Source organism: Phoenix dactylifera, chromosome 10 (assembly GCF_009389715.1).
Source record: "Phoenix dactylifera cultivar Barhee BC4 chromosome 10, palm_55x_up_171113_PBpolish2nd_filt_p, whole genome shotgun sequence".
Taxonomy (NCBI): Eukaryota; Viridiplantae; Streptophyta; class Magnoliopsida; order Arecales; family Arecaceae; genus Phoenix; species Phoenix dactylifera.
In genome coordinates, this window is record NC_052401.1 from 9,708,906 (window position 1) to 9,732,303 (window position 23,398).

The 23,398-nt window shown below is 40.3% G+C and overlaps 1 protein-coding gene across 3 annotated transcripts; it reads left to right on the forward strand.

Moving 5' to 3' along the window:
• The first annotated feature begins 2,537 nt into the window (after positions 1-2,537).
• LOC103720328 (TBC1 domain family member 13) lies at positions 2,538-22,748 on the forward strand. Of its 3 annotated transcripts, none has more exons than XM_008809973.4 (9): positions 2,538-2,998; positions 3,082-3,174; positions 9,327-9,431; positions 9,666-9,818; positions 10,736-10,834; positions 10,924-11,052; positions 20,155-20,334; positions 22,024-22,140; positions 22,228-22,748. In XM_008809973.4, the coding sequence occupies exons 1-9, from the start codon at positions 2,741-2,743 to the stop codon at positions 22,279-22,281; spliced, it is 1,188 nt and encodes a 395-aa protein (XP_008808195.1). In that variant the 5' UTR covers positions 2,538-2,740; the 3' UTR covers positions 22,282-22,748. The 3 variants fall into 3 exon arrangements, with proteins under 3 accessions (XP_008808195.1, XP_008808194.1, XP_008808196.1); XM_008809972.4 differs by having other exon boundaries at positions 2,542-2,998; positions 22,248-22,743; XM_008809974.4 differs by having other exon boundaries at positions 2,544-2,998; positions 9,320-9,431; positions 22,248-22,743.
• The last annotated feature ends 650 nt before the right edge of the window (positions 22,749-23,398 follow it).

The window sequence follows — 23,398 nt, forward strand, 5'->3', positions numbered from 1 at the left end:
ATTATTTTATTCAAATATTAAATATTAACTTTTATGAACATGCAATTCCTTCGATTATTCATTTTTTTCTATAATGGTAGCATTTGAATTGCAACCTCACTTTTGGTGCCATAGTGCTTGAAGGTTGCAGAAAATTGAAGAAAAAAGAAATCACCTCCATGTTAGTACATTTCAAATTATTCCTTCAATTATTTCTATTATTTTAACTTCGTCCTGAAATTTTTATTTCAAAAAATAAATCTTATTTATTTCTTTCTGCAATTCCTTCGATTATTCATTGTTTCTTATAATGATATAGTTTGAATTATAGTAGTATTAACTTGGAAGCAACTCAGGACTAAAACTTGTTTGTTACAAGTAGGAGCAGCTCTTGCCATAGGTAATATATAAACAATCAATTTTTTAATAAAGGTTCATGTTATCTTTATAAATTTGAATTTTATATCTATAGTTGCCACAGAAGTAAAATAATGCATATGTATTTATTTTTTTATCATGTTTATAAAAAGAACATATTATTATCATTATTAAAGATTTGTGCACAAAGATTTATTTAAAATTTAAATTTGCATATATAAATATTTATAAATATTCATTAAATTTATTAGTAATATTTATTAATATTATCAGTATTAGTAATATTTATTTAATATAGAAGTTAAATATACAATTAATATAAAACTTATTAATTAATATATAATTTATCTAGATTAATATTAATATTTACTTAATATAACAAATATATTATATCAATTAAAGAAAGTCATTCTCTTTTACAGCTTATTACCTAGTTGATCAACTAACAAGAGGTTATAACTATATTATTTTTCTACTTCTTTATTTAAATCTTATCCACATTACTAATTTTTTTTCTCTATTTTTTCTTAAGTTGAAACAATCACAAGATAAGTGCTCCAACTAAAATGAAAACAATTGCCCAAGTTTTTTTTTAAAAAATAAAAATATTTTGCATAAAATAAAAAAAAGGATCAAATGTCTTCATATATGTACATATTTTTTCCATCCTTCTACAAATATTGACCTGTTATGTTTAACGATTTCTCTTTTTATTATTGCTAATCTTTTTGTTAGTGAGACGATGATAATAAAATTATCAATAATTATAAAATATATTTTACTTATAATATATCTTTATTTTATATTTTAGATTTCTATTACTTCTCTACCATTATCAAATTATGTTCTGTTTTCATCCTCTTTCCTCGTATCATTTTTGTACCTATTTATACCACTGTAAATTAATATCTTTGATATAACCCTTTTTTTTCCATTAAAACCCATATCGATCCAAATAGTGCATAAACAGTTTTTCGCCTTGGCTACAACTATTTGAGGTAACTTATTCAGTTGCAAAACTAACTTGACGAGCGCAAGCCTATATTCATGTTTTATCTCATGTTAGCCAAGTAAAAATTTACAACAAAATCTCATCTCACTTTTGTGAAAAATCTTATTAAAATAATTTTTATTCTAATAAAAAACGTGGGCCGGATCGTGGGTCGGATACGCATCCCTCTGCTTTACGGCTCCCTTTGTCGCGTCACCATCCTTCCCCTCCGGGTGGTTCTATATACACCCCCCCTATTGCTAAGGACACCCCCCAAAAATCAAAAAGAAAATACCCAAACTAACCTTTAGTGTAATTACCATATTGCCCTTGAAATTTTCTCATACACCCCCCTTCCTCCTCCTCCGTTTCGTTTTGAAAAGAAAAAAAAAAAACACCCCTCAAACCCCCCTTAAACCCCTCAATCCATTTACATCGTTTAGGCGATCTTTGAAGGAGATTTAAGCCCCATTCGAAGCATGGACAAGCAACTAGTGATTTGGGATGAAGAATCGGCCGCAAAGGTACGTGTTCCACTTTGTTTCGAAATTTTTTTTTTTCACGGTTCGTGCTCCGTTCGGCACTGGATCGCCGAACAAAAGGCTTCTGTTCGGCTGAACAGTGCCGAACAGAAGCCTTCTGTTCGGTAGAACAGTGCCGAACAGAAGCCTTCTGTTCGGCAACCCTCAACCGAACAGATCTGTTCGGCTGCACAGTGCCGAACAGAAGGCTTCTGTCCGGCACTGTTCAGCCGAACAGAAGCCTTTTGTTCGGCGATCCAGTGCCGAACGGAGCACGAACCGTGAAAAAAAAAAATTTCGGAAGAAGCCGGCGAGGTGGTTCCGGGAGAAGCCGGCGAGGTGGTCGGAGATCGGGAGAATGCCGGCGACGAGAGGGAGAAGGGGGAACGGGGGGGTTTTGGGCGTTGGCGAGGTGTTTTGGAGGGGAAGAGCGGGGTGGGGGGGGTTTGGGGGGTGTAGAGAACAATTTAGGTGAGGGGGTGGGGGGGGTGGGGAGGGTGGGGGGTAATTTAGGAATTTTTAATTTTTTAGGGGTGTCCTTAGCAAATGGGGGGGTGTAGAGAGTATTTAATTTTTTTTTAATTTTTGGGGGGTGTCCTGAGCAATAGGGGGGGTGTATATAGAACCACCCTTCCCCTCCTCTCTCTGCTCTCCTTCGTTGCACACAAAGGCCCTGGCACAGTTTAAATTTACGAAAACGTCCCCCAGCCGGCTTCTAGATCTCTCTTCCACTCCTTCGACAACCGCCATTACCAACGCGTCGCCGCCTGGAAACGTAAGCAAACGAGAGAGAGACTCCAAATGTCCGATACGTTCCGGCACGAGTGCTGAGGAGGAGAGGGAACCGGGGAAACGAGGTGGGGAAACGGGAATGGTGGGGAAGAAGGGTGTCCCTGATTGGCTCAATAGCCCGCTCTGGTCCTCCCATCCCTCCGACGCCCGATACGCCACCAAAACCCCCTCCCCCGATCCGCCACCTCGACCTCCGCCGCCGCCCTCCGATCCTTCTCCTCCTCCTCCGCCGCCGCCGCCGCTCCCCGAAGCGACCAGAGAGGAACCGAGCCTGTCGAGGGTTCCGCCGGAGGAGGACTCCCTCCAGTCCCAGCTTCTGACGGAGTTCAAGCTCACGGTTAGGGTTTCTATGCTTTTATTGCTCCGAATTTGGTTTTATCTTGTTTGGATTGTGCTTGGTGATTTGTTTGTGTTGATTAGTTGTCGAAGAAGGTAATAAATCTTGGGGAATTGAGAAGATTGACGTGCCAGGGTATTCCTGATGGCGCTGGAATCCGTCCAACAGTATGGAAGGTCTTTAATCCATTCCCGTTTCCCTTTGTTTTTCTTTTCCTTCTATTTGGTTTTGATTGTATCTTAGGGTCGCTCTGAGTTAATTATGCTTGAAAGCATGAATGTTAAGGGTTCCCACCCTTGTAGTCTATTCAATTCAAGCATTTGGTCAATATTCTCATTCATTTTGACAACTAGAATCTGCTGTGTTATGCTGCTAATTTTTAAATAATGTAATTTGATTCTCAAGGATGTTTTGAATTATGAAAATTCAGCTTTGTTTATACTTATTTTTTTCCTAATTCCGAATTCCTTCATGAGGCTGATGTAGATGATAGGGATGAGGCTTGATAGATATGGAATGGTAATTAAAAATCATAAGAATCTGTAGCACTGTGTACTTCTTAAACGAATGCATTGCCAATTTACCATGCAGGTACTGCAAAAGGAAATAGGTGTTACCGTGCATGGTCAAAAGATTGGTGTTAGTTAGGCCAATAGCAAAGATCAATCATTTAGTTGGGGGTGGCGGCCAGTTTACATGACAAAAGTTTGGAAATAATTTAAATGATAAGTTAAAAAAAAATATATGAAGAATAAGTGATATAAAACTATTGCTATTGTTGCTGGAAATTGGATCTGGGGGCGGCCGTCGGCTGAGGAGGAGGAGCTCCGGCGCGAGAATGGCAAGTGGCGGTCCGTCGGCGGGCGGCGTCCTCCGGAAGACCTGCAAAATGCCGGTGGCCGGGGTTTCCGGCACCGGCCCTCCGATGCTTAAGTAAGAGGGGGGCTTAATTTTGGAGAAGGAGATGGACTGTATCTAGAAGTCCGACGCCCTTCCCTTTTTAGAGGGAGAAGCTCCCCTTTTATAGGGGGAGTGCCAGGGTTACCTGTGATGTGACTGGACGAATTAATGGGTTACCGTCACGATTCGACGTGGGCGTGGAAGTAATGAGTTGCCGTGGATGGCCCGTTTCCATCATGGGAGGAGATGGCGTGTAGCCAGAGCTTGCTTGTGGCGCGCAGTGCAGTACATTCTTGGGAATGGTGAGACGTTGACAGTCGTAGCAGGGTATGGTCCCTGGTTGATATGTCGTGGCGTGGCGTGGCCGGCAAGTAAAGCATGGTGAGGTGAGGCTGCTGCAGGGCATGGCCGCAGCATGTGGACGACGAGGTCGGCCTTCTGAGGTCAGCTCGGCCTTCTGAGCTTGGCAGCCTTCTGAGCTCGGCTCGGCCCTCTGAGCTCGGCTCGGCCTGCATGAGCTCGGTCTGCTGAGCTCGGCAGCCTGGATGAGCTCGGCAGCCTTCTGAGCTCGGCAGCCTTCTGAGCTAGGCTCGGCCTTCTGAGCTCGGTCTTTTGAGCTCGGCAGCCTGGATGAGCTCGGCAGCTTTCTGAGCTCAGCAGCCTTCTGTGCTCAGCAGCCTTCTGGGCTCGGCTTGCATGAGCTCGGCTCGGCCTGCATGAGCTCGGCAGCCTTCTGAGCTCGGCAGCCTTCTGTGCTCGACAGCCTTCTGAGCTCGGCTTGCATGAGCTCGGCTCGGCCTTCTGAGCTCGGCTCGGCCTGCATGAGCTCGGTCTTCTGAGCTCGGTAGCCTGAATAAGCTCGGCAGCCTTCTGATTTGGGTGCTTTAATTTGTGGGTGGTCCATTTTTTTTCCAACACTATCCCCCGACTTCCAAGTTCGAGCTGCTTTTTGGCTCGAGCGAAGGAAGTAGTCCAGTCGTCGATCATCCTATAATATAGCCAAATGTCTATGGAGATGTACGTGCCAAGTAGGGTGTACCTCTCATGCAGTTGGAGCTAAGTGCTTCAGGTCGACTCAGTGGCCTTCTTTAGCTTGTGGTCGACTCAGCAGGGAGATGTAGATATCCGGAGACGACGGACCTTGTCCGTTGGCGACCGTGCGCTCCCACTCAGATCGGGGCGACGTTGGAGATGTAGATATCCGGAGACGACGGACCTTGTCCGTTGGCGACCGTGCGCCCCCACTCAGATCGGGGCGACGTTGGAGATGTAGATTTTTGCAGGTCAGCTTTTGCCTTCTCCGACCTGGGAATATATTGAATATTGAAATTATTTAAAGCCGAAGTGACGTCTCGTACCTTTTGGAGGCATTTTGATGGCTTCCGAGCTCCAAAGTCCCTCAGGACTTGGCTCAGCATTGGCCTTCTGAGCTCGATTTTTTGGGGGAGGCATTCTGCGCTCAGGCTTCTGAGCTCGGGCTTCGGAGCTCGGCAGCCTCCAGAGCTCGGCGGCCTTCTGAGCTCGGCATTCTGTGCTCGGCCTTTTGGTCTCGGCCTGCATGAGCTCGGCCTGGATGAGACTGCTGCAGGTCGTGGCTGCAGCATGTGGATGACGAGCTCGGCCTTCTGAGCTCGGCTCGGCCTACATGAGCTTGGCCTTCTGAGCTCAGCTCGGCCTGTATGAGCTCGGCGGGGGCTTCGGTGATGGCGACGCTTTGAAGGAGAGCAACGTCGCGGGCGCCCTCCTGAGGACTTACACCGGTGAGGAGGGAGTATATGCTGGTTTCTTACTTGCTGCCAGAAGACAGAAGACTTGGAAGGACAATGGGATTTAATGGGGCTGTACTCTTTGTCACAGAGGCTTACAATCCCATTTTAAAGCTCCATAACTCTCCTTCTCCAGACCTCAGCTTTTATTTCTCTTTCCCTCCAACTCGTTGACGTGAGACTTGGGCTACTACTTCTTACTGGTTGCCCCCACATACGTCGTTGCAGCGGGAGCCATGCCTGATTCGAGATAGCTCGGGAAAAAGTTTCTTCCTCTGCTTAACATGAACCCGTGGAGGCGGCACAGGAGGGGCCTCCACTTGTTGCAGACTTTGGACTGCAATGGTTAGCGCTTGGACTTGCTGCACTAGCGCGTCGAAGTGCTCGGGTTGGACTTGTGGAACTTGATCTACCGGAGATCTTGGTGGTGAATTCTGGACTGAGCGTTCGAGGCTTGGAGCATGATGCCGAGAGGCATTAAAGACTCCTATGCTCCTTAGTTTCATGGCTGCAACTCGGGCCCTTCCTCTAGCGCCAACTGTTGCTGGAAATTGGACCCGGAGGCGGCCGTCGGCTGAAGAGGAAGAGCTCCGGCGCGAGAATGGCAGGTGGCGGTCCGTCGGCGGGCGGCGTCCTCCGGGAGACCTGCAAAATGCCGGTGGCCGGGGTTTCCGGCGCCGACCCTCCGATGCTTAAGTCAAAGGGGGGCTTAATTTTGGAGAAGGAGATGGACTGTATTTAGAAGTCCGACGCCCTTCCCTTTTTAGAGGGAGAAGCTCCCCTTTTATAGGGAGAGTGTCAGGGTTACCTGTAATGTGACTGGACGAATTAATGGGTTACCGTCACGATTCGACGTGGGCGTGGAAGTAATGAGTTGCCGTGGATGGCCCGTTTCCATCATGGGAGGAGATGGCGTGTAGCCAGAGCTTGCTTGTGGCGCGCAGTGCAGTACATTCTTCGGAATGGTGAGACGTTGACGGCCGTAGCAGGGTATGGTCCCTGGTTGATAGTCGTGGCGTGGCCGGCAAGTAAAGCATGGTGACGTGAGGCTGCTGCAGGGCATGGCCGCAGCATGTGGACGACGAGGTCGGCCTTCTGAGGTCAGCTCGGCCTTCTGAGCTTGGCAGCCTTCTGAGCTCGGCTCGGCCTTCTGAGCTCGGCTCAGCCTGCATGAGCTCGGTCTTCTGAGCTCGGCAGCCTGGATAAGCTCGGCAGTCTTCTGAGCTCGGCAGCCTTCTGTGCTTGACAGCCTTCTGGGCTTAGCAGCCTTCTGAGCTCGGCTTGCATGAGCTCGGCTCGGCCTTCTGAGCTCGGCTCGGCCTGCATGAGCTCGGTCTTCTGAGCTCGGCAGCCTGGATGAGCTCGGCAACCTTCTGTGCTTGGCAGCCTTCTGGGCTCGGCTTGCATGAGCTCGGTCTTCTGAGCTCGGCAGCCTGGATGAGCTCGGCAGCCTTTTGAGCTCGGCTTGCATGAGCTCGGCTCGGCCTTCTGAGCTCGGCTCGGCTTGCATGAGCTCGGTCTTCTGAGCTCGGCAGCCTTCTGATTTGGGTGCTTTAATTTGTGGGTGGTCCATTTTTCCCCCCAACAGCTATGTTGGTCTACTTATTCACTTGAAAACAAGCATGGGGGTGGCAAGATTATCAAAGAATAAAAACACCACGGCAACCAAAAGCGGCACGTGCCTTGTTAATTGTAATCCTCAAGCAACCTTGAGTCTTGAATGATTCGTGAGTTAATCATGAAATCATGAATCTTTGTATAATTCTTGATTGGTACAATTACTGGAAAATCATTTGGCCAATCAAAAGATCATGAATACTTCTTATTTTAATTGTATGAAAGTGTTGTTACTATATCTTTATGCATGAGGGCACCTGTTAAGTACATGTTGAGATTTTGATGCCTCTTTAAGTCAGTTTCATATTTAACTCCATATTTGTTATGAAATCAAGATTTATAGTTAAATTTGGGATCTTATGTTTTGGCTTTAACATAACATTTAGGGCTTGTTTAGATATTTGGGCCAAAATTACCCAAGGATTGAAAAAATGTAAGAAGAAAATGATGCTATAGGAGAAAAAGAAAAAACCTAACCTTGTTTTTTTTTTTTTTTTTGTACTGCTGTTTGGCTGATTGTAGCAAAATACATAAGAATTTCTTTTTTAAATGGTTAAGGAATACACCTAATGAAAGTTTATAATATTGAATATCTGAATCCATGTATAACAACATTGTTGCAATCTAGTGTGTCAAGGCTGCCAAACAAGAGAATAGCATCCAATCTTCTTTGTTGCAGAAGGAAAGCAATGAAGATGAGAAAAAAATTATTTTCATTTTAACAAAACTCAAGCACCTCTTCTAATTACCGAACCCATACTGTAAAACATGATTGTAGTGTCCCAATTCCCAAATATAAGAGAAATAAACACCCCAAAAGAAAACAAACCTAATAAAAGCGTCATGGCAGATCCATCTGCATGTTAATAACCCAGGCATATCTTCTTCATCTTCCTTTTATAATCTTGTTTCTTCTTTGCCATCCTTCTTCAACTCATCTTGATTCCAACCTTTGTGGTGGGTGGGTTTTTTTTTTTTTTGGTGGGGAGATGGGGTGCAGGGACCGAGTGTTGGACTTCACTCACAACGCATGGGTTAGAAAAAAACCCAAAACAAGTGGATTTTCTTTCCCTATAGAATCTCTTTCTTTTCCTGATTTTTTTGAACCTCTTATAATCTTATCCAAATAGCAACCTTGAAGGATTGTATTCCCATAAGGGTTAGGATTTCCATCGAAATGCTTTAATCCCATAGAAAACCATGGGATTTGATTGCATCCAGACAGGCCCTTCTATCCACTTGCTTAGCGCCCAGCCACCAATGTGACCCTTGTATATCTACTTGCCACTTAACATGTGCCCAAACAGCATGTTTAGATCTCAGTCAGTCATAATATGCATTATCTTTAGAACGGCTTGGATGTTTGGTTGAGGCAGATTGGAGTATTACTATATTAGGCATCACATGGGTGGATTACAACACCAAATATCATCTTCTTTATTGGTGTGAAACCATTGCACTTAGAACTTTCAAGCATCATTATCTTTTACTATATTTCCAACCTTTCATCATCTCTAGAGTTGCTTATCAGATCGACATACTTGAATTTGTTAGAATTTTTTTGAATGGTCTTATTATTGTATGATTTGTAGGAGAAATTTGTTAGTTTACTAGTTACATACGATAAGCGGGTTTTAAATATTGGTACAAGTGTTTCTTTAATGTCATTTGTTTATTCTTTTGCCCCTATGTTATTAATAAATTTACAGTCGTTTTCTATACATATAAAATTTAAGTTACTTTTTATTCATTTGTAATACAAGCCATCTGAGCATTTGCCTATGCACCTATCTGCTACTTAAGCATTTTGGGGTCCCTTGGCTGCTCCCATACTGCACCACCTTTTTTAGTTATGAGATTCTGACTTAAACATTAGACATAAAAAGAAAACATAAGCAAAATAGTAGCACTAATTTACCTTTAAAGTGCTGCTGTAGTGACATGGCAATTTTGGGAGTCCTGAGTAAAGATAAAATCCATATGCCTTTGTTTTTGAACTTTTCTCCTCATTGAAAATTAATTTAATTTTTTTTGGTAGCGAGCAGCTCCTCTTGGGGTATTTGCCCCATGATCGGACACTATGGGCACATGAATTGGATAAGAAACGTTCTCAATACAATGCTTTCAAAGATGAGCTTCTGTTAAATCCTGTAAGTTCTCTAGAGTGTTTTCATTACCAGTGGTTATTTTTCATCTAGCATTTTGAATGGTAATCATTAATGTAAAATATGGCATTCAAGCCAATGTGCATGTATTTACACAGTAAGTGAAGGATATCCAACTATAGAAGAACATGTAACATATATACATTTAATATGGTTGTTTATGTGCTTGTTTTTTACCATTCCATTCAATGGCCTCTGAAAGCTTTCGTTGCTAGTCAGTCAGAAATCACACGAAGATTGGAGGAATCAGCTGGTTCCAAAACTGAAGAGTTTAATTGCAAAGGAAGTGGCTTGCTCCAGAGGTCAGAAATTACTGATGGGGAACATCCTCTGAGCCTTGGGAAGACCAGCATTTGGAATCAATACTTCCAGGTACTGCTTTGAGATTGAATGTAACTTGTGATCTGTATATAACTGTGCTCCATTTTATTAGAATACCATTACGTTATAAACCAAACAAGTAAAACAAATTGTTCTTTTCATGCGTTAACAGAGTATTGTGATTTGTGACATGTTTTTGTGTAATCTAATTCAATTTTTCCATGTGTCGCATTAACTTCATAATACACATTTCTTTTCCTCATTTTGTTCTCAGCTTTCTGAACAGATAATCAGGCTCTACTAGGAAATAAAGTATATGCTGTCATCTAACTTAAAGATCTCATGCCTCCTAACTTTTACCTGACAGCATTTTCTGAAAAACCAGTTTTCTAGTTTCAAGCAAGTCAAAGAATTATTATCATGAAAACAGCAATCCAATTTGTCTATGCAGCACCAACATGTTTAGCATGGTGACTTTGCTAGTAAGTACCATTGCACATCATGCTGTAGACCCATCAGTTTTCTGTTTAGTAAGAATCATGGACTGAAAATCAAGGGAGTGAATTGGATATTGTAACAAGGTTTGGGAATGTGAAAAGGGGTGGCTTTAGTAAGAAAGTCTATAACAGAACAGTAGAACACTAAACGGATCTGAGAAAAAAATACTAAATATATATATATAATGTGTATATATATATATATATATATATATATATATGTATATATATATCATCACATCATCACATTTACCAAAATCTTTGATAAAAAAAACTGGATGGATGCCTCCATCTGAAGTCTATCATCAGGGCTATTTCTAGCTTGAAGTCACATATAGTACTAAATATTGGGGCATTAGACACGGAACAGGGATCTTTCTAAAAGTTGTATGTTGTTTACAGTTATCTAGGTGTCTTTTCATTCAAGTGCTGACACATTGCCAAATCGATTAACAATGTTTATCTGCTCAGGACACAGAGATCATAGAACAGATTGATCGGGATGTAAAGCGTACACATCCAGACATGCTGTTTTTCTCTGGGGACTCTTCCTTTGCAAAGTCAAATCAGGTGAGCTTTTTCTCTCTTTGTATCATGTGCATTCCATTTTTGATATATCAGCTGCACTGGGCTGATTGTATTCTTTGTCATGTTTTCAGGAGGCTTTGAGGCGCATACTTACTGTCTTTGCGAAACTAAATCCTGGTATAAGATATGTGCAAGGGATGAATGAAGTTCTAGCACCACTCTTCTATGTACTCAGGAATGATCCAGATGAGAATAATGCTGTAAGGAATCTAATATTGGTACCAATTTGTTTAAAGTGCCTTTACTTCTTTTGTTTTTTCTAGAAATTGTGTTTACATACCACCTCGTACTGAGCGTATGGTATCGCACCAATACCGAATCTAGACTTGGTATGGAGGGCATACTGAGTTCCAGTATGCTGAACTGACCCCTATACTGGGCATACCAACATTTTATCCGCATGGTACATGGGGTTCAATACCGGGATTGCAAACCTTGATCATGATAGATGAATTTTAAGAGGGTTTTCTTTACTGTGGTTTGGTGCTTGTTTCTGATATTTTAATATGCATGTAACATTATTAAATTGCATGAGGTTTATTTTGTTTTTCACACCACATTACTTTTTAAGAAAGAAACTTTGAGGATTTAATAGTTTCTGCTGAAGTTGAAGCCTACAGAACTGACTGTTTAAACTTCTGTAATTAATCTAGAAAGCATCCCACTCCTTTCTACTTCAAAATTTGCTGGATTTTACCTTCCTTCTGTTGAGGGCTGCTTGTGTATATCAAGTAAAAAGAAGGAAGATTAAGTTATTTGGAATGAAGAAAGGAAACAGAGATCGTACAGAATAGGCAGATGAGACTTCTATAGTCTGAGTAAGCTACAAGATAGAAGCTTTAGGTGGATCTTAGTTATGTATTAAGACTCCCATTGGGCATGAATATGACTAGCAATAGAAGCAAGGCGTTAGGATAGTTTAGTTGTATTGAATATATATGTTATTTTGTTATTTTAGGTTGATATTTTGTGCTACTCTAGGATGGGTACATTTTTATGCCTTCTAAGTTATAGGGTAATATTTTTCTAAATGGGGGTCCCATTCAGGGCCGGCCCGAGCCGGCGACCGCCTCGGCCCAAAGGAAGGGCTCCGGGAGGCAAAGAGAAGATAACCACAGAAGGAAGGAGAAGGCAAAAAGGCACTGACTTGCGATAAAAAAAAGAGAGGAGAGGAGATAAAGAGATTGAGATTGAGAGAGAGAGAGAGATTGAGAGGGGGGGAGGTTCCCTGCCCTGTTTTCTGTGTCTAACCATAGACCAAAAGGAAGCAAAGGCCCCATATAAAACAGGAACAGGAGCTGGCTACGAGTCTTCCCCCTTGATGGAAGGGAGGTGGAGAGTTTCCAGGCCTACGAGTCTTCTTTTTAATTTTCTCCTCTCTGTTTCTTCTCCCCTCTTGGGTGGTAGAGAGAGAAAAGGAGGGAGAGGGGGCGGTTGAATGGCTGCTGTGCTGTGATGTTGCAGTTGCTGCTTGGGTACTCGAACGGGAGAGATGGTAGGATGGGACTTTTATTAATTAGATGGAGTGAATTTCCTATAATGCCCCTACTTTCTCTTATAGAGAGGTCCCTTTCTGGACAAATTCTTTCCTTTACCTTGACCATGAAATGCCATGGGATAACCTTTTCCTATTCGGCTCTTGCTTGATATGGTAAACAGTATTGCCAAGCATTATCTCAGTTATTTAATCAGTTTCATGGCCCTTCTTTTAGAGTAATTACTTTTTCGTGCTTCCATTTAAGAATTATATTAAACTGTAGAAGTTTTTTGTCTATTTTTGTTAGATTCATGCATCTTTGTTGAAATAGTGTACTTGATAGCTATCTATTTCCATATCATTTTTTTTAAGTATTTTGTACTTATTAAATATATTTTTATTATTTAATAAAAAAAGGCCTCACTCACTGAATTCGTCTTAGGCCTCTAAACGTATTGGGCCGCCCCTGGTCCCATTTAGTGGATGAACTATTTATTTGCTTACTTCAGTTGGTCCTACTATATGGGTTTCTTTAAGTTCAAGAATATGAGGGAAGTGGAAAAGAGTCTAAACATGTAAGTGGCTACACTAGGGAGTTACATATGGATGTCTTCCATTGTACTTTTCTTTTCTTTTCTTAAGTGGCTACACTAGGGAGTTACATGTGGATGTCTTCCATTGTACTTTTCTTTTTTTGTCTATTTTTGTTAGATTCATGCATCTTTGTTGAAATAGTGTACTTGATAGCTATCTATTTCCATATCATTTTTTTTAAGTATTTTGTACTTATTAAATATATTTTTATTATTTAAAAAAAAAAGGCCTCACTCACTGAATTCGCCTTAGGCCTCTAAACGTATTGGGCCGCCCCTGGTCCCATTTAGTGGATGAACTATTTATTTGCTTACTTCAATTGGTCCTACTATATGGGTTTCTTTTAAGTTCAAGAATATGAGGGAAGTGGAAAAGAGTCTAAACATGTAAGTGGCTACACTAGGGAGTTACATGTGGATGTCTTCCATTGTACTTTTCTTTTCTTTTCTTGTTAGATAACAATTTTCAGATACTTTCGTATCTATTTCATGATGCCATATTGCTGGCTAGGCTTTTTTTAAGACTATTGATGACATATTGCTCCCAGTTGTTGCTGTAATTTTATAGATTTTTTTCTTCATTTGTTCTCATCAATCATAGAACTGCACTTCTCCTTTATCTATATGATTTAAGGTTAATATTCTTTCTATTGTTTCAAACCAGCAAGCTGAAAGTATATTGACTTTATTCTATATTACTAGTCTTATCCTTGTCTTCAATCTTTAACCTAAACTAGTTTCTTTTGAGCCTAAACCCGAAATTATATGTGATACTTTGTATCTTAAGAATATAACTATACTTGGGCACTGGGCCGGGCCACCCACGGCCCGACACGAAGCGGGCTGTGCCTGGCACGGCCCGCTAGCTACAGTACCGGGCCGTGTCTGGCACGGCCCATTCAAGGGGGCTATGCTGGGTCACAGGTTTCTGGCCCGCGGGCCGAGCCCGGCACGGCCCGCTTCGGGCCTGGGCCGGCACGGCCCGCTCTTGGCCCGCGGGCCAAGCACGGCACGGCCCGCGGGCCAGCCCGGCACGGCCCATAAGGGCCTGGGCCGGGCTGGCCCGCGGGCCTGGCCCGGTCCGGGCCTGGGCCGGGCCAGGCACGGCCCGTCTCCATAAAAATTAATGCTTCATAAATTTTTTTAATAAATTAATAAATATTGAAAACTAAGGATTTATTAATATAAAGCCACCTTAATGGTGGGGGGTTTGGCATAGACCCCTACCAGTTTATTAATTTAAATCAAAATGGTACATGAAGGGAGGTTTGGACCTTGGTCTGACCTCCAGAATACAATAAGAAAGGAGAAAAAATAGAGATGACTCACTTTAACAATTAAAAAAATAAAAATGTACAATTATAAAAAATTAAGAAATCTTACTAATCATCAGTGATTCAGTGAATCAGTATTCACTCTTCAGTAGTGTTTGTATCATCATCATCAGAGGATGTTGTATTATGTCCACCTTTATCTTGAAGTCTTGCCTCAGCATCCAACCAATCTTTGAAGCAGAGAAGCATCTCAACCGTTTCGTCCGTCATCCTACTTCTCTTTTCGTCAAGAACACGCCGACCTGCACTAAAAGCGGATTCCGATGCTACCGTGGACATCGGCACAGCTAAAATATCGCGTGCAATTGCAGACATAACAGGATATTGATTTTTAACACTCTTCCACCAAGATAATACATCTAGATTCTCTATTTGATTTTCATCATATGCAGAATGAAGATCATTTCGTAAATAAAATTCTAGTTCACTACTTAAAGATGAAGAAGATGAAGATAAACTTGAAGCATGTGTGTGTTTTCTCTGTGCAGTGAATGAAAAAATAGATGACGAACGAGAACTACTAGAAGAAGAAATAGAGCTTTGTACGGAAAATCTAGATCCACGAATTTTTTCATCATATATAGCATAAATATCATAAAGAAGTTGTTTTACCTCATTTTTAGCAGGTTCAGGATCTTTAATCATATTTTCACAGTATGCATCAAGTAAAATTAGCACGCCATTCAATTTAACTCTTGGATCAAATACAGCAGCTAAGTTATGCATAGGACATATCTTGTCCCAATACTCATTCCATTTAGATTCCATTTGGTCAATAATAGGCATTAAAACATCATCATATCTATGTTCTACAAATTTTTGACTAATTATATATGCTTGCTGTAAAAATGAACATGAAGTTGGATAATAAATACCAGAAAGAACATTGGTAGCATTATAAAAACTAAGCAAAAAATCTTCCAAAATTTTTTCTTTATTCCAATCAGTTTCAGTCAATATAAAGCCTAATCCACGATCATTAATATATGCACTTAATAAGTTTTTATATGGGTATGCATCATGTATCATGCTATATGTTGAGTTCCAACGAGTAATTACATCAAGTTTAAATTTTTTAAAACATTTACCATGATTTATACATAGTTCCTTAAATTCTTGAAGTCTTGATCTTGAAGCATGAATAAAAGAAACTGCATTTCTAATTTTTGAAATCACATCTTGAATCATGCCCATGCCAGCTTGAACAGAAAGATTTAAGATATGACATGCACATCTAATATGCAATAAATTTTCATCTAACATGGGATGCAATGAGTCTTTTAATAATGTAACAGCAGAATTATTATTAGATGCATTATCAAAAGTAATAGACATAATTTTATCATTAATATTATATGAACATGCAGTTTGATAAATGACATTTGAAATTTGTTGCCCAGAATGTGGAAAATCAAAAGCACGAAAAGCAAGAATACGTTTATTTAATTGCCAATCATTATCAATATAATGAGCAGTAATGGCAATAAAACAATTACTACCTACAGATGCTGACCAAATATCAGAAGTTAATGAATTTTTTACATTTAAAGTAGAAAGTGTTTCAATTAAACTTTGTCTCATTGCTAAAAAGTTAGTCATAGCTACTCTTCTAAATGTACGTCTACTAGTTCTTTTGTAAGCAGGTTGTAGGTTTAATTGAACATATTCTTCAAAATTAAAAAATTCACATAAACTAAAAGGTAATTCATCCTTAACTATCCATTTTACAAGTGCTTTTCTTTGATTTTCTTGATTATATGCAAAATTACCTACAAGTAATCCCCCTTGTATATTAAGGGTACTTTGAGTTTGAGCATGAGAATCATGCATCATATGACTCTCTTGATGTCTTTTTAAATGCCCTGTTCCCCCACTACTACTACAACTATAAAGTTTGGCACATTTTTTACATTTAGCTTTCCAGACTCCATCAACCATAACTCTATCAAATTCATTCCATACAGCACTAGTCCTCTTACGAGAAGAGGTTTGATCTTCACTCGGTTCACTAGTTCTAAAGGAACTAGGAACATGGGGTTGGGGATTAGTTTCTTCTTCCTCAGAAACAGGAGGAATGCCAAAATGACTTTCCTCAAAAGATGACATATCTAAATTGATGAATTCAAAAAATAAAAACTAACCACAAGGAGGAATTGAGTAGAGGGTCGGAGGGCAGAGGCAGAGCCGAGATTCTGAGCTTCCTCTTGTGCTCTCAACAGGAGTGACCTCTTCTCAACAGGAACCTCCTCTTGTGTAGCACTTGAACACTTGCTAAATGCAAACTAAAAATTAAATTGCTAGAAGAGCACTTTAGAAGAGAGAAATAATAGTAGTAGAGAAGGAGAGAATAGTTGGTTTGGTGTGGTGAGAATGAGGAAGGAAAGGGCTATTTATAGAAGCCCAAAATTTTTTTTTCCAAAATACCCCTCAATTTAGCCGTTTTTGGACTGTTGGGAGGGGCATTTTTGGAAATTTCCTAAAATAGCCGTTGGAAACGGCTATTTTTCTCCCCCCCTCTCCAGACGGGCCGTGCCAGGCACGGCCCGCAACGGGTCCAAACGGGCCAGGCACGGCCCGTTTAGCCCTCTGGCCCGGTGGGCGGGCAGGCCCGGCACAGCCCGATGCCCAAGTCTAAATATAACCAATTTAGACCTACCCAAGCAAGATTCACCGTCTCGGTACTGGAATTTGTACCGGTGCCACACTAGCACAGCATCAGCATGGTACGGTATGGAATTTTTTTTTGCGTACCAAGTTTCGGTATGCCACCCGTACCGGATACCGGTACCGGACCGATACGGTATGCCCTGTACCACCCAGTTCGGGCTAGTACAGCGTACCTTGTACCCAAGTCTTTGCTTTATGAATTCTAGAGCTAAACTTGTATCTTTAACCATGGCCAATAGAAGCAGAAAAATCTTGTGCAGACATGCATTTCAATGAGATACTGTTAAAAAACTGAAGCATCAAGCTGATAGAAGCGGAAAAATATCTTAAGAATCTAACGAAATCAGACCTTCCCAAGTTGTTTCTTTTATCAATTCTAGTATAGAGCTAAACTTGGGACTTTCACCTGGTCAATGGAAGAAGAAAAATCTTTTGTGGGCATGAAATGTGATGAGATGCTTGTAAAAATAAAGAACCAATGGAGTTTGAGCAACTAAATCAATTGCTTGAGCAAACAAGTCACTTCTTTAGATGTAAGGATCTTACAGGATCCTCCTCTTTTGGTTGACCAGATTTTCAAAGAGCATTTGGAAGAGAAGGTAAAAAATGAGAAGATCAATGAGAGCACAAGAATCTTAATAAACTTGCTTGCTATTGTTAGTTGTGATATGACAGCTTGGATGTGGATAATTGAATGCACGCTAATACAACCTATATGCTTGTTTGGTGTGGACTGATCAATGTATTTATCTTCAGTATATTCAACAACTCAAAATTTCCTATGGACCCATTGCATCCTTCAACTTGATGACAAAATAGTTCGCAATTATTGCTAATATCAATAAACTAGAAACCTCTATGGCAAAAGAAGTTGAAGGACAAGGTTCCACAAAAGAAACTAAAGGAGAGCCAAAAGATGCATTCTAAGATCTCCTAGAGGTTTTAAAACTAGTTCCGAGGGTGGTACCAATTTTCCACGGAACGGTATATATGTGTCCATCTCCTACCAGCTCACAATACATGTTGTGTACTGGTCTGTCCTGAGGCAAATGTTTGAGTGAATATGATGAGGCTCATGTATTTTCTTCCTCAAGCAAATTGTTTTTAGGTGTGCATTTGAGCCATTGAATAATCAAATAAGGGATGAGAAGGTTGGGATAATGGGTTCTTAACCTTAGCCGCCTCCCACACCCCAAGACCCACATATTCTCTCTCCCTCCCACTCAATTCCTCTTCTTTCTGTTGCACCTCCTCGACACCTCCTCCCATCTCAGCTCCTCCTGCAGGCAATCCTCCTTGGCTCTACCAATGGCTTCATGGGATCCTCCCTCCACTGACCCTCACCTCCTCGCTTTCCCTCTCAGCTCTTATTGTCGCTCTCTATCTCTCCTCTCTCTCTCCCTCTCCCCTTGTCCTCATGCAACTGTTGCCTTCCCCTGCTCAACTTGGAGGTGGGAGGCGATGGCAGAGTGGTCCTAACCACGAATTGCTATGCTAGAGTTGTTGCTCCACCACCTACAACACTACACTATTGTTGCTTCCTTCTCTAATATCGTCTTGTCGCCTCTTTTGACACCACCACACCCTTATTTCATGTGTTTCGGCATCCCGATACCTATGCTGGTTCCAGTTTCATATCGATATGGTTGAAGCAGTACGATACTGATGCTACTGTTCCGTTCTTATGATATTTGGATCTTGCACCCACTTCTATGTTCAGAATGGATAGAATCAAGATTTGTTGTATTGGTCAGCACTGTGTCATACCAGACGTACCATATCGTACTGATACCAAACTAGTACACAGTCTCGTACCGTATCAACATTTGGTATGCCTCGTTGTCTCGTACTATACCGTGTACTGCACTGTAATAGAATAGTATTGCTACGGAGCTCAATACCGAGATGGCGGACCTTAGATAGGACAATCAAATTAGGGACATGGTCTTGCTATGATTAACAAATTGAAGGTGTTTATGAAGGAATATTCACAGCTGAAAGAGTCATAGCCTTGACAATGCAGCAGTGATTGATTATTTTCTTATTTTTTGCAATAGAAAAACATCATGATGAAATAAGTTAAAAGATGGGGTCATAGGGGGTGAAGCCAAAAGAGAACCAGAATTTAATTTGTTTTATGTTAATCGTTGCTTCAAAAAAGTTGCACAGTAAACCTATTACATTAAGGCATGTATCAAATATGGAGGAAGACTTAATCAATATGAAGAAGCCACGTTAATATGTAGAAACAATCCCTGAAATAAGGCAGCAGAAAGAATTTGTAATCAAGCAATGATGACTCCATCCATTTCTATATCGCCAAACCTATCCTTCATTCAGTGATCATAATGTGTTCCTATGTTTTACAATGTAGCTCATGTACGCATGTTGAAAGGGCATGTTCTGCGCATCCGGTGTCAATCTGGAGCACATGATACTGATTGAGTTATGGTCAATTGAAAGTGCTTGAGGCTGCCAAATCTGATTCGGGTATGGGAAAAATCCACATAAAGGATCCAAACCATGATTTAGAAGGGGAAAATGCTCTACTATTTATCACTGAAACTCAAGGGGAATGACTAACATATAAAAACCATGTAATTTATAATTTTCTTACGACTAACTGTCAATATTGCTAATATATTCACATATGAACCATTTAAACAATACCCAAACAAATTATCTTATTAACCACGGAAGTTGCTATCTTTTGGTAATCCAACTGGAACTTCAAGTCTTACTTAAATACTTTAATGTGATGCAAACTTGTATCCTAATTTTGTAGCTGGACGCTAAATTAACTCTTAGGAATATTGTTGATGAATTGTAATAGTTCTTTTTTCAAACATTTTGGGCTTAAATTTACATTCAAAGAAATTGTTGCCTGGGAAAAATAATTCTTTCTGAATTTCTTTGGTGATACCAATTTAGCCATGCTTGGTTTGCCTTGACTTTTGAAACATACGTAGTTGAGATGTGAGACTGAGATGATGTTGGTCTCTCAAGAAGGTCCCTCATAAGGATTATTTTTCACCCATCTAAAGAAATTGTAAGCAATATACATCGCTCCCCATATGCACGAATGTAATTGTAAATTTCTGAAGGGACACAACATTAAATTTATACACTGAAATATGAATTTGGAAGAATTTGGTTTATACAACTCCACATTATTATTTTTACTACCCATTTGTTTCGCTAACTAGCTTTACTATTTTGTCACATGTGCAGGTCTATGCAGAAGCAGACACATTCTTTTGTTTTGTTGAGTTATTGAGTGGGTTCAGAGATAATTTTTGCAAGCAGCTTGACAATAGTGTTGTTGGTATACGTTCTACAATTGCCAAATTATCACAGCTTCTAAAAAGACATGATGAAGAGCTTTGGCGTCATTTAGAGGTTACGACAAAAGTAAGACTTTTTGAAAAGACTTGAATATTTTTCCATGTTTGTATTTTCCACCTTGTACCTTTTTCTTTTTAGTGTTTTACAGAAACTTTTTTTGAATCATGTATGTATTCCTTGATTAGCATCTGTAATGATTATTCTAGCAGTGCAAGCTGTGTCTTGCATTTTCTATTTGAAATGATGAGTTCTTACTAACAGGAGTGGTGGAGTTTTGTGAGCATGAGGAACTGTCTTCAGTTTACATATCAAAAAATGATTATAAATAAAAGATGTCCTGTCAGTTGGCTTTCTGCTTGTGGTACTAATTTCACTATTTTTTTAATGAAAAGCTTAAATAGTATTAGTAAGCTGAAGATCAACAAAGCTGATTGTGTCTTATTTAAAGAGAAACTTGTAAGGTATAGCTTCACTATTGTGGCTTTTTTAGTTTGTGCGGAGGATCAACAACAGTTTGTGTGGAGGATCAACAGTTTTAGTAAGTTTAAGACATAGCTTAATTTCATATGTCCAGTGACCAGGAACTTTCTTCACTATATCAAGAAATTGGGGGTGGGGTTCCCGCATGGGGAAGTACTTGAGTGGCTTTGGTTTTGAACATAATTTTTTTTTCCTGATTTGACTTGAGTACATGATGTCATTTTTATGTGGAGAAGTGTTTGATTTCTTCTTTTTATAAGACCCTTTCTGAAGCTGTTATATTGATATGGATCTATTAATCTTTGTGACTCATGTCAATTTTGTTGGTTGCCATCTCTTCCCTGCTTGCTAAAGAGACTTCAGTTGTGATTGTGTTAATCGATTTTGATAGAAAGGGGCTTGATCTGTCTACTGTGATATAAGGGGTGTATAAAACCATCAAGGAATGAATCTTGCATGTAATTAGCAAGCTGATTCTCTAGTAGGGAGGGTATTCCAGTAAGAATATAGCTATTTATGGTGGCCATATGCATAGTTTGTCAGTCAGGTCTTCGGTCTCTAACAAATGTGTATCTTAGTGTTGCACACCTTTAGGAGGCCCCTATTGCTTGGTCTATCCTCTTTCTCTCCTTTATCATTTCTTGCATCTCATGTCAAGTCCGTGTTATTCGGCTTTAAAATTGTTTGGCCCATGATGATGGTAGATAGTTTTATCTTGAAGAGGAAATGTAAATATTAGTTCTGGAGAATAACAATTTAGGTGTAGGATGAAAATGACTGAAAGTTATCTAGAAGAGACTGTTGAGGAGGAATTTCAAATAGTCCTGATCTAAATCTTACAGCTTTATCTCACGGACAAAGTACAAACAATGATCCAGAACAAATGTTTATGGCTCGTTCAACTTATATTCTATAGAATAGAGTTTGCTTTAGACATTTTTCCTAGATCCTAATTGAACCTGTGAAGCCTTATGCTTCATTAAAACCTGTTTGGAAGATGGGTTTAAAGTGCTTTCCCAGTATCTGAAAGATGGAGATTGCATTTGTTAAATAATGAGTTGTGGTTGAAATTTTAGCTTACTGATATTGGAGCTGTGTAATGGCAGTTAAATTTTAGTTGTGCAGCTTACTGATAACTTAGACATTTGCAGCTTTATATGACCATAATCAAGAATGTGAGCTTTTAATTTTAATTATCAGATCTCTATCATTATCATTTTGTCATTATTATCCTACATTTCCTATTTTTCATAGTTTCTTGTCTGCATATCGCAGGTAAATCCACAGTTCTATGCATTTAGATGGATCACGCTACTATTGACTCAAGAGTTCAGTTTCACAGACTGCCTTCTCATCTGGGACACTCTATTAGGGGATCCAGAAGGCCTGCAGGTTTACTACTTTGGATGCTTGGCTCTATTTCTGCTATCAATATGTTTGATCTTTTTACAAGACCTCTAAATGAGGTCGAAAATTAAGAATATCACATTTTTGTGCAGGAAACCTTACTACGAATATGCTGTGCCATGCTGATACTTGTTCGAAGACGGCTTTTGGCAGGTGATTTTACAGCCAATCTCAAGCTATTGCAAAATTACCCGACCACGAACATCAGTCACCTCCTACATGTTGCTAACAAGTTGCGAGGACCAATGGCTAGCTAACTTTCCATTTTCCATTCTGGCTTTTGTGTATTCATGCATGAATCGTGTAAATTTGCTGGCCATGTAAATGCTTGTTCAGATAATCATTAACATCCAAAGAGTAGCACCTTAGTGTTATGGGCTTTTAGATGCCCCTAGGTAGATGGTCACCTTCTTGGCTCTCATTTCTAGTGCTTAAAGCTCTCAGGATGGGCAATTTGATTTTGCTGATCATACCTGGTTTGCTATGGACCTACAAATTGCATTTGCATCAGCTTTAATTCATTATGTTGGTCTGAAACATTTAGTACTGTTGAACAGAAAAAGATATTTACTTAGTCCATGTGTGATTGATCAGTCTTACTGTTGTACATTCCTTCAAAATGGAGGCAGACATTTGCTGGCAGGTAACGTCGGGTGTTCGGTGAGATATGATGGAAAAATTATAGATTCTGAAACTTCTCAAAACGGTTTTGGAATGTTTATAATGCCAGTGTAGACAGTTGGAAACAATACATAACAAGCTAAGGTCACGTACAGTTGTGCTACTGCTAAATATTCATATCCATTTTCACATGACTATACTTCTATTGTGACTTTTTCCAGGTCATGCCCTATCAATTGTGTTGAATAAGATACATGGAGCATGCTGGGTGCTAGAAATTCCAATCTTCTGTAATCCGTGATCAATTAATTCTGCTTTAAAGGAGCTTCTTGAGTGGTTCGTCCGAAGTATTACGTGGGCTGTCGTGTGATTTGAGTAATGCCATTCGGACAATCAAAATTGCACAATGACATAAAAATCACGGTTACCTGGAAAGTACCTAGTCAAGGAGGATCAACTCAGATTACAGTCTTACATTGCAGGTTTCTGCTTGACTCGGGTCCGATTCATGGCCTACCACCTGTCCTCTAGAAATGAAATAAGAGTTAGGAGAAAAAAGGCAATTCAGAGTACTTCCATCAAAAGGTCTCACAAGAGTCGGTCTTTGCAATGGATACAAGCT